This window comes from Rhineura floridana, chromosome 1 (assembly GCF_030035675.1).
Source record: "Rhineura floridana isolate rRhiFlo1 chromosome 1, rRhiFlo1.hap2, whole genome shotgun sequence".
NCBI lineage: Eukaryota > Metazoa > Chordata > Lepidosauria > Squamata > Rhineuridae > Rhineura > Rhineura floridana.
The window spans coordinates 39,022,267-39,039,955 of NC_084480.1; the positions used below are offsets into that span (position 1 = coordinate 39,022,267).

At 41.3% G+C, this 17,689-nt stretch overlaps 1 protein-coding gene across 2 annotated transcripts in view; it reads right to left on the reverse strand.

Moving 5' to 3' along the window:
* Nucleotides 1-4,956: 4,956 nt before the first annotated feature.
* DEPDC1B (DEP domain containing 1B) overlaps nucleotides 4,957-17,689 on the reverse strand; it is a 66,082-nt gene continuing 53,349 nt past the window's right edge. The window contains exons 10-11 of one of the 2 annotated variants that reach the window (XM_061618651.1): nucleotides 11,437-11,622; nucleotides 4,957-7,346 (exon numbers count right to left, since the gene is read on the reverse strand). In XM_061618651.1, coding sequence (XP_061474635.1) covers nucleotides 7,185-7,346; nucleotides 11,437-11,622 — 348 coding nt within the window. In that variant the 3' untranslated portion in view covers nucleotides 4,957-7,184. The remainder of the gene's footprint in view (nucleotides 7,347-11,436; nucleotides 11,623-17,689) is intronic. The other variant, XM_061618640.1, reaches the window with a different exon arrangement.

The window sequence follows — 17,689 nt, forward strand, 5'->3', positions numbered from 1 at the left end:
GGTAAACCTCAAATGCGGACCTTCATGCAAATAGTTTCCCTGCTGCTATATCAATATGTGCTTTAAAATGTTTCCTCTTTAAAATACCTAGAAAGTCTATGACATCTATGTGAATGTGAAGCACTGGGTTATTATGTATAGCAATGACCTTGTTTTATGATGATGTAGGTACTTGTTTTTTTAAAAAAGCTTCTTATCCTAATGAGCTATATAGTGCGAGGAAAGGACAGTGAGGTCGAGAATATACCTGCTAATAAGACAAGCAATGAAAGTATTTGTGTAGTTAGCATCAATACAAATTGCAACACCTTATATCTTCTTTGCGAACATTGTTTACGGCTGCCAACCTGACAGTATTCCCAACAAGGCTAGCTTAAAATTGACCGTATTAGTGCATCAACCAGGAAAAAAGGAATTGTTTTATTATCAGCATCATTTTCCTAAATAATGCAAAACAGATGAGGCAACACATTGGGGGTTGGGGGGGAATAAAATCTGTAATCCTACGCATTAATACAGTACATATTTCTATTACATTTAGGGTTGCCAGGTTCATGGCCTGAGACTGATCCTGTATCTTTAGGAGAAGAGAAAGTCAGCCAAGTGCAGGTGTTCTTGCAACACTGTAATGGGAAAAACCACAAGGTGGAATTCTCCCTTCCCCCTGCATAACTTTTAAAGATACAGAAGACCTCTTGGTTGCCAGGCCCGGCCTCCAAGAGGTCTTCTGTATCTTTAAAAGTTGTGGAGGAGAGAGGGGGAATTCCACCTTGTGGTTTTTCCCATTACAGTGTTGCAAGAACACCTGCACTTGGCTGACTTTCTCTTCTCCTAAAGATACAGGATCAGTCTCAGGCCATGAATCTGGCAACATAACCCTAATTATATTACATATCTTTGTTACCCACATATGCATATATTTCTTCCCTCTCCAGACCTGGGGCTTACTTCTAAGTAAACATGCATAGGATCATGCAGCACTTTACATAAAAGGGCCAAAAGGAAAAGATTTTTTAAAAAATCTTTAATGCTCAAAAGCCTATCTTTGCGATGTTTCTGTTTATGGATTGTATTTGTGCTTTTGTTGTACGTCGCCCAGAGTGGCAGACTAATCTCTGCCAGATGGGCGTCTAACAAATCTAATAAATAATAATAATAATAATCATTTTAAACATTTTGTTGCACGACTAATTCTACAAGGCAGCTGTGATGCTACCATTCAAACAGCAGTTGAATATTTTCTTGGTATGCCCAATAAAAAACTTTTATTATTATTATTATTAAGGTAAGCTTTTTGTAGTGTTAGCACCATTTCTGTGATCCATAAATACAGTTAAAAACAAACTGAAATGTTATAATGAGGAGTGCTCATCCTTAAAAAATGGCAAGGAATTTCTTTTTTTCACTTTTAATAATACACACTATTTTAGTAGCTCAGGACATCCAAAAGCTGTGCAATGCTGTTATGTAAATTACTTCTGTCCCTTTCAATGAGAGTATGCATGCAAGTCCCTGTCTTAGTTGCCACTGTGGACTGCCACAAGAGTTCCCTCTGCTGGAAAGATCCTTGGTTGCACTATGAATTTTCATGCATCACTCAGAACCCTATGAAATAACCAAAGATATATAAATACCTAAACGTACCTGAGATTGAGATCTAAAAGCATCCCCTCTTGCTCTACCATGCAGGTTCACAGCCAATGAATTCTGGAGCAAGAAAGCTGAGATAATACAGGAAGTTAACCAAATCAAGATAGCCGCTGGCCAGCAAACATTCCCAGTATGAATTAATTGAATGTGCCATGTGTTGGGCCCTGCTTATACCATTTTCTTGACACTTCAGCATTATAAGTAACCAACCAATGGACCTTCGCAATAGATCATGATGACATTTAGCAGCAGGATCTCCAAAGATGCCAGAACAGCACTAAGCACACCTGGAAACAAAAGCATTTTAAAAAAATACTGCACAAAACATCAGGAAGCAGAGAAGAGGCTACTCACCATATTGGGTAATACTAGAGGCTAAACCAGCCCTGATTTCTTGATGCTGATTTGAGCAGGGCCTGGCAGACCAAGTGATCTGCATAAAACTAGTTTCTCATATAGAAGTTAATACCCAGCACAAAACAAATTCCAGAGGGGCAGCTGTGTCTGTTTGCCACACTGTATTGTAGCACTTCAAAGACTTACCAATTTCCTGAACACGACAGCTTCTTCAACAAGAAATTGGTTAGCCTTATAGGTGCCACAAGACACACTCTCTCTCTTTGATACATGTAGCTGCAAAATAAATGTGAGACCCATTGCATGATCTGTATAATCACGATTAAAATAGGACTCAGTGTAGAGGTAGACTTCTGTCCTCTTTTCCTTCAGCATGTTGCGATGTAAAGGAGAGGGGAGAATTGGCTCAGGAGGATCTTGCTCAACTTGCAAAAGAACATGTGCACAAGAGGAGACGTGTTGAAGGGTGTCTCCAGACTGTCAGCATTTGTGGGAGAGATACAAGCAGATAGTGCGGAAATTTAGATCTGCACAATTAAAGTGGATTAAAGTGCTCTGTTGCCCCAGTGCAAGAAATCTACTTTAAAAAAGAAATGGACTTTTTTGCAGCTAGGGAAGTGACAGGGCAAACCGTGATGTCCCCACCTACCTATCAGTGCCTTTCCGCTGCAGATGAGGGGGATGTCTGCCTTTGTGCACTGTAAAATCTACCCTCTACACATGTACAGAGGCTATTCATCACCTCCCAACTTTTCTTACGATATAATATTTTTCTAATGGAAAATGTAGAGCAATCCTGTTCCTAAAGGACCTTGGAAGAAATTGCCATGGCTAACGGATGCTTTTAAGGTAGGATAGGTGGTGTTAGAAGCAGGGCAGAACAATCCCCTAAAGTTGGCCAAAGCCTGACTGAGAGGCCATAAGAAGCAGCATCAGTTTCCCCTCTATCCAGGTGGGCTGATACCACCAGGTCTCCACCCCCACCCCAGATATACCTGTGGAAAGGTCTGCAGGTGTAGCTGTTCTACTGGTGCCAGGGAGGAGGTAATGAGGTCTTTTAGGGCCAAACAGGCCATGGATCTGCAAGATCCTAAGCCCCTTTTTGCCCAAATGCTCCTCAAACTGCTCCAGTCCTGGAATTAAGTAAGCCCCCCTCCCCCGATTGCAGTCAAAATGTACAATAAATGGATGGAAATAGCAGGGAAAAAGCTGCCATCACCCCCACCAATTCCTACCTTGGCTGCAGCAAGCCAGCAGAGCTTCAGATACAACAGTTGTTGTGCCACAGTATCCCATCACGCTAGAGAAGTCAGCTCTGGCTGTGGTTAAATCATTGATGGGTCTCCACAAATGTCACCCGATATAGTTTTAAAAAGGAAAAGGAAAAAGGAGGCTTGAGTCCATCTCTCCTCTTGCCAGGTCACCTTCTTGGCTATGCTTCATCTGATCTAGAGAGACTTCAAACAGAAAAAACTGCCACCTTTTACTGCCTTCTCCTGTGCCTTTAACAGCACCCTGGTGCACAGAAATTGAACAGGGGAAGCCTTCCCTGGTGATGAAAGCTTCAACTGTTACATTTCAGTGGTTTTTATAGCCAATGTTGGTTTTACACTAACCCACTATCCACTACCGTTTCCTTCCCTCCCTCCCCCATAAAATAAAACTGCCCTTGAGGATTGAGAAACCTACTAGAATGATAGGAACCAACCTTTACCTGAGTTTGGCATCTGAGGCCCTCCTTCATGTGCCCCTTCCAACGGAGGTGTGGAGGGTGATGACATAAGAATGGTCCTTCTCAGTGGTGGCCCATTTATGGGACGCTCTCCCCCGGGATGCATGCCTGGCACCATCATCATCTATCTTTAGGCGCCAGGCAAAAACATTTCTCTCAGGCATTTGGCTCTTAATTTTGGAGAGTGTGATGTTGTAGCCTCTTTTAGGGGTGGATGGGCTGTTCCACCACCATTTATATTTATGTATTGTGCTTTCTTTACTTGCTATTGTTTTAGTATTTTTATATTGGTTTTAATCTTTTTATGACTGTAAGTCGATTTGGGTTCACTTTTTTGAATAAAAGCAACTAATACATTTTTAAAATAATTAAAAAAATATGGGCTATGGCACAGAGAGTTGCACTGGATAGATGGAAAACTGGCAAAAACTGGATGCCCTGCAAAAGTGCTTTAATGTAAAAGCCATTGTTGGATAAGTTTAGATGAAGGGTGGGGAACCTGTGGCCCTCCAGATGAGGCTGGAGTACAACTCCTTTCATCCCTGACCATTGGCCATGCTGGCTGGGGCTGAAAGGAGTTCAGTCCAACAACTTTTAGAGACCCACAGATTCTCCACTCCCGCAGTAGACAATTTAAAGGTAAAGAAAGTGACCTGACATGGGAAGCTCAAGAACGGAGGATGGGTAAACCACATAGCTCAAATAATGAGTGAAGAAACATCTTTATCATTACTTCATCGTGGGTGGGCTTCCTAGCGAGCAAAAGTGTTCAGCAGAATAGCACATACGCTCTCTAAGTGCCTCAAGCAATAAATCTAAGTTTGGGTTTATGCTGAGAAAGCAGCAATGTTCTGGTATCACGCCAAGAGCTATAGGTGGGACACTGTGGGGAAGAAGCTGAAGAAATTGCTTTGAGGCAATTATCCAGTAAGCAAGTGGTTTCTCATAAAACCCTCTTCACAAAATTGCTATATTGTAAATGACTAGTTGATTCTTTTCCCTCTTTTGCAACTTGCCCCTAAGGAAGTTTTACTTGAAAGTAAAGCAACTTGAGTTCAGTGGGGTCTATTTCCCACAAAGTTGGGAGTGCAGTCTTCAATGCACTAGAATGCTATATTTCTGCAAGCCAACTACAGGAAACAATATCCTCCTTCACTAGAAGATGTATTTATTACTTATATACTAACTTAGATAAAAATGGATCTGAGGCAAAAACCTTAAAACCATGGAAGATTTATTGCTTGAAATGATATAGAAGTGCAGATTTGGATACATTCAAAAATGTAGATTTACAGTATGGACACACACACACACCACACACACAGTTAGAGGGTCCAGGAGAGAGCTAGAAGATTTAGGTTCAAATTAGTGCTCAACCATGAAGCTCACTGGGTGACCTTGGGCCAGCTGGTCTCTCTCAGCCTAACCTACTTCACAGGGTTGTTCTGATGATAAAATGGAGGATGACATATTTATGGGCCCGAGCTCCTTGGAGAGGTAGGAACAAGATAAAAATGTAAAAACAAAAAATAACTGTACATCTTGTCTTCAGTTATATTCAGAGTACAAACTGAAAGGAGCCTATAACAGTGATCGATCAAGGTATGCACATAATTCTCAATAGCAATGGAGGTCTGCTTGGGAGGGGGGGAGCGTGGAAAAGCGGCACATTTGGGTTCTACTGCTCAGTTCCCTGCTGAGTGTTTTGTTTGGTTCTCTGCACCAAAAACTACAAACTAGAAGGCTACCTCTGTAGCAAAGGTAAACCTGTGGCAATAGATTGTTTCAAGTGGGCATTCAGCTTCTCGCCAAAGATAACACCGTACAAGCCCTACATGCATGAGAGAGAATGCACAGTTATTCATTAGACAAAAGCTATGCAAAGCAAAGGAGGGAAATGTTCCAGACTGTGACAAAGAAACAGTCCGCATACATACTTGTGCAAGCATAAGACTGTGTAATTCATAGACCAAAATACTTCTCGATGGTTGGTCTGGCTCTGAATAACCAAGATCACATGTAGAGCAACTGAAGGATTGATCTTGCACTTCAAGGTCCCTTTCTGAAATTAGTGTTCTTGTTCATGCATGTGACCGAGAACGTAAGTTTTCTGCCCATTATTGACATCAGTAGTACAAAGTTTAACTATCTGATCTACAGCTAGCCAGTAGAACAAGATCCAGTGTTTTCAGGTGCATTCAAGTAAATACAGCATTTTACACCCTTCAGAAATTCAACAGCTCCTATGTATACAGTAGTTTACCCTTCTTTTAAGACTTTCCAAATCTTGAAATGACAATGGTTTGGTTCACTTGTAACACTAAGCAAAACTATGGCTTAGCACAAAACATGTGAGTGAGGGTTCCCAGAGAGATGGCTGTCATTGTGCTTGAGACAATCACAAGCTACAACCAAGGTTTGTTCTTAGGTTTATAGCTCATGGTTTGCCTACAGGAGACAAACCATGAACCTGGATTTGGATGACATGCTAAGCCAAATCATAACTTAGCTTAGAACACTGTGGCAGCAGGAGAACCAGGGGAGAAGTACAGCAACCAAAATTTACTCTCCGTAAACCCTCATGCTTGCGTATTCTAGAGGAGACAAACCATGAACCTGGGTTCTGATAACATGCTAAGCCAAACCATGGCTTAGCTTAGAACACTGTAGCAGCAGGAGGACCAGGGGAGGAATGCAGAGGTCAACATTTCCTCTCCCTCATGCTTATGTGTTCATTCACACTAAGCCATGGTTTGACTTAATGTCATGTGTGAACTAGCTCACTCTAAGCAGTTATTTATACACACTGACCAAGTTTGAATGCTCATAATTAATGAGTGAAGATAAAAAATGAGAATTTTGCCCATGCATGCAACCCCTTGACTCCTCCCTTTATGCAATTAAAGCAGGAAGTCTCTAATTAACCATAGATAAAACAAGCCAGGATCTTTGGACAACTTTAAACTCTTGGTGTTTTCCAAAACTGGTAACTACAGTTCTCCAGTTCAGATGAAATGGGAAACTATGGTTAATTAGAGTTCCTGTTTAGTTATCTCTCTTGTGAAAGGAGGAGTAAAAGTCTGTATGCAGGATCAAAAGTCTTGTTCATGTCATTAAATCAGCTCATTGCTAGCCAACCTTGCCTTTTCTAAAAAAGAAAGAAAGAAAGAAACAAAGAAAGATACAAAGGGGCCAGACTTCGTCATCCTTGGAATAGGCCTACTGTAATCAATGGGGCTTAAGTTAGTCATGATTTCAAAGGATTTATTCTAAGCATAGTTAAGTCTGGATCCAGCCCAGGAGATTTACAAAAATACTGATAATGGCTCAGCACAGCATTTTGCTGCCCCAACATTCTTTTTCCTTGTTAAGCAATGCTTTCAGTACATAATGACATTCCAGCTGTACCAGGTTCACAAATCTGAGATGCAGTTCATTCAGAGCCTTACATCCGAAAGCTTCTTGTTCTCTGAAATGGCTGGAAAGGCTTTTTAAATGCCCACACCAACAGCATTGGTTTCTGTTTGCTTTTTTCTGGAAACAGTACTGCTTCACTTTCAGGAGTAGGAAATCTCTCCTTGTATACTTCAGGATAGGATTTCTGAAACTACACACAAATATTAGTTAATGAATTTATTTTGGCTATTTAAACATGGCTTGTTCATTAAAATAGAATATGTCCCAGAATATTCATCTTTTGCCAGACACTATGACAGAATAGCTTAATTCCCAACAATAAAACGGCTGCAATCTTATACAAACTTACCTGGGAATACAATGGAGTTCTTTTGAGTAGACATGAATTTTATTGCTGCAATTGGGTTGTGACTAACATTTAAAATTATTTGTAATTAACCATTTAATAACTATTTAAAACTAATTCAGTGTAATTAACTTCCAGATAATCTTAATAAGTAGGTGGTTTATATACATACATTTATAATAATTTATACTGTATTATATTTTGATGGCGTTTTCAAATATTCACCATCACATTTATTAATGTTGTATAATATGTTATTTTCTTGTAAATATTTTTAAAGAAATATTGCTCTGTAAGTAGCTCTTTTTTACCATGATACATGCATATGGAATTCACCATGCAATCCCAATTTTTGTTGTGAAACGTGGAAAGAATGCAGTTAACACTTTTGATACCACTGTTCATGGTGCATTGCTGAACTGTTTCTCCAGGATGGGACTTAAAGGCATGGTGTAACAGTTGCTCCTGTCCTTCCTGAGGAGATGGACCCAGAAGGTGGACCCAGAGGACTTCTGATCCACCCTTTGGCCACTGACATCTGAGGTGCCTCAGTGTTCTGTCTTGTCCTCCATGCTTTTTAAGATTTATATAAAACTGCTGGGATAAGTCATCTGGAGGTTTGGGCTGAGGTGGCATCAATATGCAGATGATATGCAGCTCAATTTCTCCTTTCCACCATCTAATTTTGGGAATGCAGTTGAAATCCTGAACAGGTGTCTGTGGGCAGTCTGAGATGAGGGCTTATAAACTGAAGCTAAACCCATACAAGACAGAAATACTTTGGCTTGGAAAATCTGCTGATCTTGATGGAGGATTAGATCTGACTCTGGATGGGGTTGCATTACCCCCGAAGGGCCACTCCCAGGAGCAGTTTGGGAGTGCTCCTGGATTTGGCGTTGTTTATAGAGGTGCAAATGACATTGGTTGCCAATAGTGTTTTTTACCAGCTGGGGCTAGGTCAGCAGCTGCTGCTCAATTTAGAGAAAAGTGATCTAACCACATGGTTGCATGCCTTGGTTACATCCAGTTTAGATTACTGTAATATACTCTATGTGGGGCTGCTCTTGTACATATGGTTTGGAAACTTAAACTGCTATCGAATAGAGCAGCTAGGACACTTATGGAAGTTGGTTGCTCAGATCATATTACAGCTATTCTCTATCAGTTACATTGGCCACCCATTTTTCTTAGGTTCATTTCAAGGTGCTGGCTTTGGTCTTTAAAGCCCTAAACAATTTGGGACCATGTTATCTGAAAGACCACCTACCTGCATGAGTCTGTTCAGACATTAAGATTAGTGTTGGTGACCCTGTTCTCTGGCCTGCTAGCCAGAGCCAATAGTGATAGGGCTTTCTCAGTGATGGCCCAACATCTTTGGAACTCTCTCCCCAGGGAGATACATGGCTGGTTTTAACAACATCAAAAATAAACCTCTTCAGAGCACATTTATGCAAGTCTGCATTTGGCTAAATTGTCCTATACATGAAAAATAAACTTTTCAGAGGTTAAAATTACTGCAGTTTTGAAAGGTTCAATCTGCCATCTTGATTCAAAATGGCATCCAATCATATCCAAACACAGTGGAAAAATATCTGGAACCATCATGCAAAATTTGGTTAAAATCAGTGCAGTTTTGTAAGGTTCAGTCAATCATCTTGATTCAAAACAATGTCCAATTGTATCCAAACAGACAAAAACATGCTGCTTGATCCCAGGAACCATCATGCAAAATTTGGTTAAAATATCTTAAGAGGTGTCCAAATGCACAGCAAACAAACAACTTTCCAATATGCATAGCAGATATATGCGTTTTTTCAGGTGTTTTAGAGCTTCCTTGTGAGGTCAGTGTATTCTGAAAACATCCGACTGAATCTAAATTATGAAAGGACTTTGTGTAATTTGACAACACACAAATTGCACTTAAACCATACACTGGCATAACACCTCTGCCAGGCAAGTTTGTATGCACGGACACAGAGCCCTGCCTTACAACTACAATATTCCATACTGTCTTGTAAGCTACAAGACCTTTTGCATCCATACCGTAGGTATACAACAGATACCTATTATATCTAGAAATCCAGTAAATACTGAGGGGGGGAAGTTCCACTTTAAAATGTTAAGAACACCAATTACAATGAACCACCAATTTTGTTAGTATTTTTTCCCCTACCCCAAGTGTCTATGCTGATGCTATTGGGGAAGAAAAAAGGGAAAAAAAGGGAAGGGCTGTAGCTGAGTGGCAGAGCATCTGCCTTGCATGCAGAGGGTCCCAGGTTCAATCCCTGGCATCTCCAGGTAGTGCTGGAAGAGCCTCCCTGTCTGAAATACCAGAGAGCTGCTCCTAATCAGTCTCAACAATACCGAGCTAGATGGGCAAATGAATCTGACTCTGCACGTATAAGTATCACTGCTTATGTAGCCAAAATAGGACCACTCATGCAGAAAAGGGAGATAGTGGCAGGCTTCGGGAAACCCTGAGGTTTGCAGAAGTACACAAAGGTCCTTAGGGAAGAAATCCTAAGGGGGAGGCAAAAAGCCCAGCAAGGACTGAGCATATTCGCTGTCAATTGTGTGTGCATGTGAGAAATGGAAAGCCAGGAGGGAGGGAGAATGGAATGGAAGAAAACCTGAACAGCAGTACTACGTGCTGCAACATTTTGTTGCTGATCCTGCATATCGTGGCAAATTTCCAATTCTGTCTGAGAAGCTGGAGGGGAAGCCACCAATGGAAATATATAGTGTCATAAGGAGGGCAAGGTTGAGCTGATTTCCATGATTTCTAGAGAGCTCTGCTCAATATACATCAGACACCTACATTATGTAATAGCTGTCAAACAAAAACATATTTAAAAAAATACCCAGGGCTTTCGTGGTATCTGATTGCCCTTAGTTTCTAGCCCATATCAGTCCTTCAGTATCCATGTATAATGAATAGGGGGCAAGAGAAGCTCCACCCCCAGCTTACATGCATTAATTGGAGCCAGTGCGATATAGTAATAAATGTCAGACTAGGGCCTGGAAGCAATGAAATCCATGGGAGTGGGGGTTGTCCCTCTCCAGATGAACCACAACCCCCAGATTCCCAGCTTTCTTTTTTTTTGAAGTAGGTTTCTAGCATTTGTAGAACTGAGATATGAAACAAAATGTACAAACACCATTCTTCTCATTTTTGTGAGAAATTAGCTTGCTCCCATCCGTCAGTATGTTAATTTGCTTCCCCTGGAAAAATTCCTGCAGATGCCCATGCCTTGAAGACCAGAATTCAAATCTCCATTCAGCCATGAAGCTCACCGGGTGACCTTGTACCTAACAGGGTTACTGTGAGGATAAAATAGTAACGGGGAAAACCATGTACACTACCCTGAGCTCCTTGGAGGAAAGGTGGGATGCAAATCTGATAAATAAATATAAAGTCTGTACAGGATCCATGTACATACACCTGTGTATGTACATATGGGGGAGGGCTCTAAACATGACTGGAAACTCTGTAAAAGCCAAGCTCCTGAGAGCAAGGGTGATGCCTACCACCTATACCACTCCTGGCTTTGTGAATGCTTTCCTTTACAAATATCATGTGTGTGGTCTTTTGGTAGCACTCTCACTTATGGAAATATTTACATATGCAATACGTTTATTCTCCTCATCACAGCGTAACACATCCCAGTGCTACACAAATGTTTGCTGATGTATCATCCCATGAAAATCTGTTGATGAGTATGCAGGATCAGAACCAACAGAGATATTTGCACAAGCAGATTTAAAGGAGAGGGGACCGAGAAAGAAAATAAGACCAGAAGACTAGCATCTACCTTATCGCACAATAGGTACTGTATACATTTAGATGCATCAAAAGATGGTAAAACCCTTTAGTTAGAAAAAACACAGCTTGAAGAGGAAGCTTTAAAAGGAAAACTTTGACAATTTCTTTTACCAGTTTCAACTTTTTCTTCTTCTCTTTGACAGACATCTCTCTATTTGTCGCAATTTCTTCCAACAAACCTGCCAGTGGTTCTTGACAGCCATTTGTTCTTTGGTGTTCAAACTCATAAGTGCTGATCTGATGGCAAAACGACGGCGCAAGCAAAGTTGCATCAGTATCAGCTCCTGGATATTTTATCTGCAGTAAACAGATGGGAGATACACTGAGGAAGGAAACTCAGATTATGGTATTCCAGCATAAAATGCTTTCTGCATGCCTTTCTCCACAGTTAATAAACATTTATGAATTGAGATCAGGAAATGTGCACCCCCACCATCAGTTTGCTAAACTGGCCATTACAGGACCTTTTGGCGATAGCTCCTTGCTCACAGATTCCCTCCTGCAAGAGAGATACTGACATGCTCTTTGAGGCTTTTTTAAGGAGAGCTGGGAAATATTTTAATTTTGCCAGCCTCTCTCTGTTGCAGATAGTTGGCAACTAAATTTGTTTTAGACATTGCCTCTTTTGTGCTGCATTTCATTAATTGCAGCTTTCATCTTAGCTTTTTGGAATGGTTGTTGTTAAGCCACTTTGGGGACATGGTTGAATAGCAGGTTATAAATGTATTAAATTATAAATGAAAATAAATTGCATGAGAAAGACATCATGCCAGAATATGCCCGCATCCTAACTCTCAGGGAGAGCCACAGAATTGTAGGGTTGGAAGGGGTCTTGTAGGTCATCTAGTCCAACCCTCTGCTCATGCAGTGCAGGATGCAACTGCAGCATCCCTGACAGATGGCCATCCAGCCTCTGCTTCAATACCTCTGCCAACAATGCTCAACATTCTCACCTGTGGGTCATCTCCCAAGCCCAAGGCAATTTATTCTGGCCAGGCACAACCCATGCCTCCCTTACCAGAGCTGAGTTAAACCAACAACAACCCTGTAAGGTAGGTAGACTGCCACCATCCCTTAAACCTGGTCACCCACTCTGGGCCAAGGGAAACCCAAAGAGCCAGAAATAGACCTGCCAAGGATTCCAAAAGACAAAATTCAAGGATGCAGTCCTTGTCTTGGAGCCTTAAGGCAAAATACCCAACTATAACTGTAATCTGTGGCTAACTGGCCAAGGTGCTAGATTCAGAGCCAATTTCCCTCTGGAATGAACACACATTGGTAAATAAGAGGTAGCTTTATGAAAATAAAATATAAGTGCAAACAATGTAGCAGGAAAATAATTCCTTAAACCAAACACCCCAAGGGTTAGGTAAAATACAAAAGGGAGAGAGTTCAAGTCACAAGCAAAAATAACAAATCTGTCTAGCTTATAGGAAGACAGGCAGAGTAACTTCATGGTTCCACATCTCCCCAGAGATGTATAGCCTGGATAGTAGATGGAACCCCAACATCAGATAGCACCAAGGAACATTGGGAAACAAAGACCCGGAATCTTATTTCTATTTTTATGAGGAAAAGCCCAGCAACAGCCAGGAATTAATTAGCTAATCAGGGGGCTTTCTGATGATGAAATATTCTAGAGCTTTCACAACTAACAGTCACACACTTCTCCAACCTTCCCAGGCCTGTGGCCTTGAGGTGCCAGTCTGAGGCTGATAAGCAGGGGTTCTTGCTCACTGCCTAATTAACTGAGCTCAGCTGTGAGAACCAACAGTCTCATGGACTTCCAGAGGCCCTAATTCTGTCAAGATGTTCCCCCCACAATTCCTTGCCACAGAAACATTTTAGTTAACAACTTTACAAACTAGGCATTCTTGAGAACCTCCAGCACAGGAAAGCTTACCTGTCACCTCCCGAGCCAGTCTGTTCTACTGTAGAACAGTTCTTACTGTTATGAAGCTTCTCCTGGGGTTAAACTGAAAACTGCTTCCCTGCAATGTTTAACCACTGGTTCAAGCAACAGAGAACATGTCTGTTCTTCCTTCTGTGTGAAAGCCCTTCAGATATCTGAAGATCGCCAGCAAGTCTCCCCTTCATCTTCTCTTCTCTGGACTAAACATACCCAACCGTTCCTCATAGAACTTAATTACCAGACTCCTCACATCCTGGCACACCACTTCTTCTACCCACACTGTAGGGCAGGGGTGGAAGTCCTGCATGGCTCAGAGGGGTGAGAAAGGGGGTGCCCAAAAGAGAGAGCAGTAGTTGTGTTCCGGGGGGGCATCCGGGAGGAACATGTGGAGGGGAGACGTGTCTGTAACAGTGGCACCATGTTTTCTGTGATTGTGTTCTGGGGTTTTATGTTCTAGGTAGTTTAATAAAGCCTATGCATAACCCCCTCATCATCCTGGTTGCTCTTCTCTGGGCCCACTCAAGGGAAGGGATGGGGAGATTTCTGTGGCTCAGAGGGATGGCAAGTTGCTCAGAAGGAGGGAGCTGATGTTTTCCAGGGGCAGGGCATCCATAGGGGGAGGAATGTGTGGAAGGGGGTGGGTCTATAATGGCAGTGCAGGGTTTCATGTGACAGTTTGCAGGTTTGCTTTTGTTTTCTCGATGCCCATGTTTTGCTTTCAGAAAGCCTGTGCATGAACCCTTCACCATTTCAGTTGCCCTCCTCTTGACATGTGTAAAACCTCTTTCCACATTCTATAGCTTCAGGCACAAGAATGACTTGTGAGAATCATCCTCCTAACTGAAAAACAAATAAACATAATAGATCTAGCCTTAAAAGGGCTGCTTAATTGCTTCCAACCTGCCCCCCCCTCCGTTTCTAGGAGAGGCTCTTGTAGAAGCCTGGTTGGCCCACAGAAAATCTTCACAAAACAGAGACAAATTTTGACTTGCAAAAGTCAGTGGTGGGCAACCTTTCTGGGCCCAACGACTGGATACAGTGATGGTTGCTTTGAGGACAGAATGCTCAGAGAGGCTTCATTCTCAGAAGTTAAGCAATGTTGGCATTGTCCTCCAGGTTGAGGCCATGTGGTGTCAACATATCCAGAGGTTTTCCCTCTAACTAATAAATAGCTTTCACACCTTTTCTGATAAGGAGCAGACCGAGGTCATTAACAAACTACAGAATTTGTTAACAAACCTCAGAGCCAAAAGGACAGGCTCTAGAGTTCTAGAAGACTTTGAGATGGGCTCTCCGTCAAAAGTTCAAGTTCCTTCCCCAAAAACTCTGTTAAATACACTGCCCCATTACTACTCAAATGTAAGTAGACCTAGTATAACTTGCGAAGCAATAATTCACGAGCCCTCTGATTTAATCTGACAGTTTTCTCCATTATCAAAAAACCTGATCTCAGTCCATCAATCTCCTGTGAAAAGAGTAAATTCCTATTCCAAGAATATAAGACATGATCTACTTGCAGAAGGCTGCTCCTATGAGAAAGGGAAATTGGATTCTATCTCAAACCAGCTTAAAATCATATCATGGAATGTTGCCGGTTGGGCCTCCAAACTAAACTGTCCAGGATGTACAGAATCTCTAAAAGCATATGATGTGATTTGCCTCCAAGAAACCTGGTCGATCAGTAATATCTCTTTGCATGGTTTTCTAACCCTTGAAATATTTGCAAAACTGGCAATAAATAGAGGTAGACCCAAGGCAGGCATAGCAATTTTGATTTCCACTCTGATGGATGTAAAAATCAAGAAACTTGCCCCATGTGAAAATATTGCGATGGCAGTCCTTTTAGAATTAAACCATATATCCATTCTATTAATAAATGTATATATCCCCCCGTTAATACATAAGGATAAAATATCCTTAGTCTGGCAACAACTGGAAAAAGACATAATAAAATGGAACAAGACCACCTAAAAGCCCAAAGCATAATTGTAGGTGATTTAAACGCTAGATTGGGTCCAAAAAATGACATTTTAGCTGCATCCCCCTTATGGGGTGACCTTAACCCAGAACACTTAATCCCGTCATATACTAGATGTTCTAAAGACCACAAGATTAATTTTGCAGGGATCTGCTTAATCCAACTAGCGGCTAGGCTAAATTTGGTTATAGTCAATGGGCACGAGGCTATTGACCCGATTGCAGAGTTCACTTTCATTTCAGGGCGCGGCAGCAGTGCGGTGGACTACGTGCTGTTATCCCCCTTTTTGTTTTCTTGCATCACCAACTTTTTAATTGGTGACAGACTAGAAAGTGACCATCTTCCTCTACTATTCAACCTATCCTTAAAAAAAGGCCACTGCCATACAATAAAACCATCATGCAAAATCCTAAGGTCTGTACCCTGCTATAAGAGACTCCAGTGGTCTGCCTGTAATATCTCCAAGTTAGAGAACCTCCTAGCTTCTCCACGAATCCTTAATATTAGGAAACGTATAATGACATCAAATTCAATTTCTGAGATTCTATCTGACTATACAACACTATCCTCTGCCTTAGAAAATTCCATGGGGGTTACAAAATGCCCACGTAGTTCAGAAAACTTGAAATTTCCGAGGTGGTACGACAAAGAATGCAAGATCTCCAAACAGACTCTAAGAAGAATTTACCACTCTTATAGAGAATCAAATGCAATAACCCTTCCCCCTGAATACTATCTGGCAAAGCAGAATTATAAAAAGCTAATTGCCCTTAAAAAAAGACAGGCCCAACAGGAAAGCTGGAGGACCTTAATAAACGCTTCCCTAAATAATGAATCGAAACTATTCTGGGCCTTAGTTACAAATGCCTTAGGATCATATGCCCCTTTGCACTGCAACATCAAACCTGAAATTTGGGAACGTTACTTTTCACTCCAATTCTCAAAACATAGGAATAATTCAAGTTGGACTTCAAATTTGATAAAGACAAGCAACCTACCTGATTGGCCCCCAGTAGTGCAAGAAGAGGTAGTCACTCAGATCAACAAACTCAAAAGTGGAAAAGCCCCAGGAATAGATAAAATTATCCCAGAAATGTTAAAACATAATATTAATTGGTGGGCTCCATTACTCACATCCCTTTTTAACAAGATAAATCAGCATGGAAAAATCCCCTCAGCTTGGCTTGAGGCGGTGATTATTCCAATACACAAAAAAGGAGATAGGGAGGATCCTGCTAATTACAGGCCCATCAGTCTCCTCTCTGTGATAGGTAAAGTATTTGCGAGTCTCTTAAATGTCAGACTCCAATCTTGGATAGAGGAGGAAAACATCTTGGGACAAGAACAAATAGGCTTTCGTAAGCATAGATCTGCTATAGATCATTGCTTAATTTTGAGATTCCTGGCGGAAAAATACATGAGTGGTACAAACAGAGGCCTTTTTGTGGCATATATAGATCTTAAAACAGCTTTCGATACAGTCCCAAGAGACCTGTTATGGGGCAAATTAAATCTGACCACAATAGACAAGCGACTATTATTTTTGATTAGTCAGCTCTATCAATGCACTTCACTAAGAGTGCGATATGGGATAGATGGAAATCTAACCAGATCCATCTCTGCAAACATCGGAGTTCGACAGGGTTGTGTATTGGTGCCTACTTTGTTTAACCTTTTCCTAAACGACCTAAAAAACAAATGTTCTAATGAAAATCTCCACTCCCCAAATATTGCAGGAGTGAGCTGTCCTCTGCTACTATATGCCGATGACACGGTCCTGATGTCCTTTTCTGAAATTGGCCTTAAACGCCTACTACGGACTTTTATTTGTTACTGCGAACAAAATTTTCTTACAATTAATCACACTAAGTCCAAAATAATGACATTCACCAAAAATCTCAAAACATCTTTGGAAAATAGAAGGCTTACAGGTTAAGAAATTTAAGTACCTAGGCATCTTATTCTGTCCCTCACTCTCCTGGACCCCTCATATGAAGGCCGTAACTCAAGCAGCCCATAACACCTCTAAAGCCCTAATTAGGTTCTATTATACAAAAGGCGGATGTTTCATCCCTGCTGCTATAAAAAAATTTAAAATTAAAATAATATCACAGCTCCTCTATGGAATCCCGATTTGGGTCACTCAGTATAATAAAAAAATCGAGTCAATATTATCAACTTTTCTTATGTCCATTTTCGGGTTACCAAGATGCGCCTCTTCAGCCGGCCTCCATCTAGAGTCAGGGTTTGACTCTTTAGAATGTACAGCTTGGTTGCAAGCATTCAATTTCTGGCTCAGGATAGCCTATTCGGGGGGCCCTTCAGGACTTACACATCTTATATGGAAAGATCCATTTAAAAGTTCATGGACTAAAATCTTTGAAGGGAAGCTAAATCACCTAGGTCTGTCTTTAGAACTCTTGTCATCCTGGGGCTTTGAAACAGCCAAAGCAGTTATTACTCAACAAATTAAA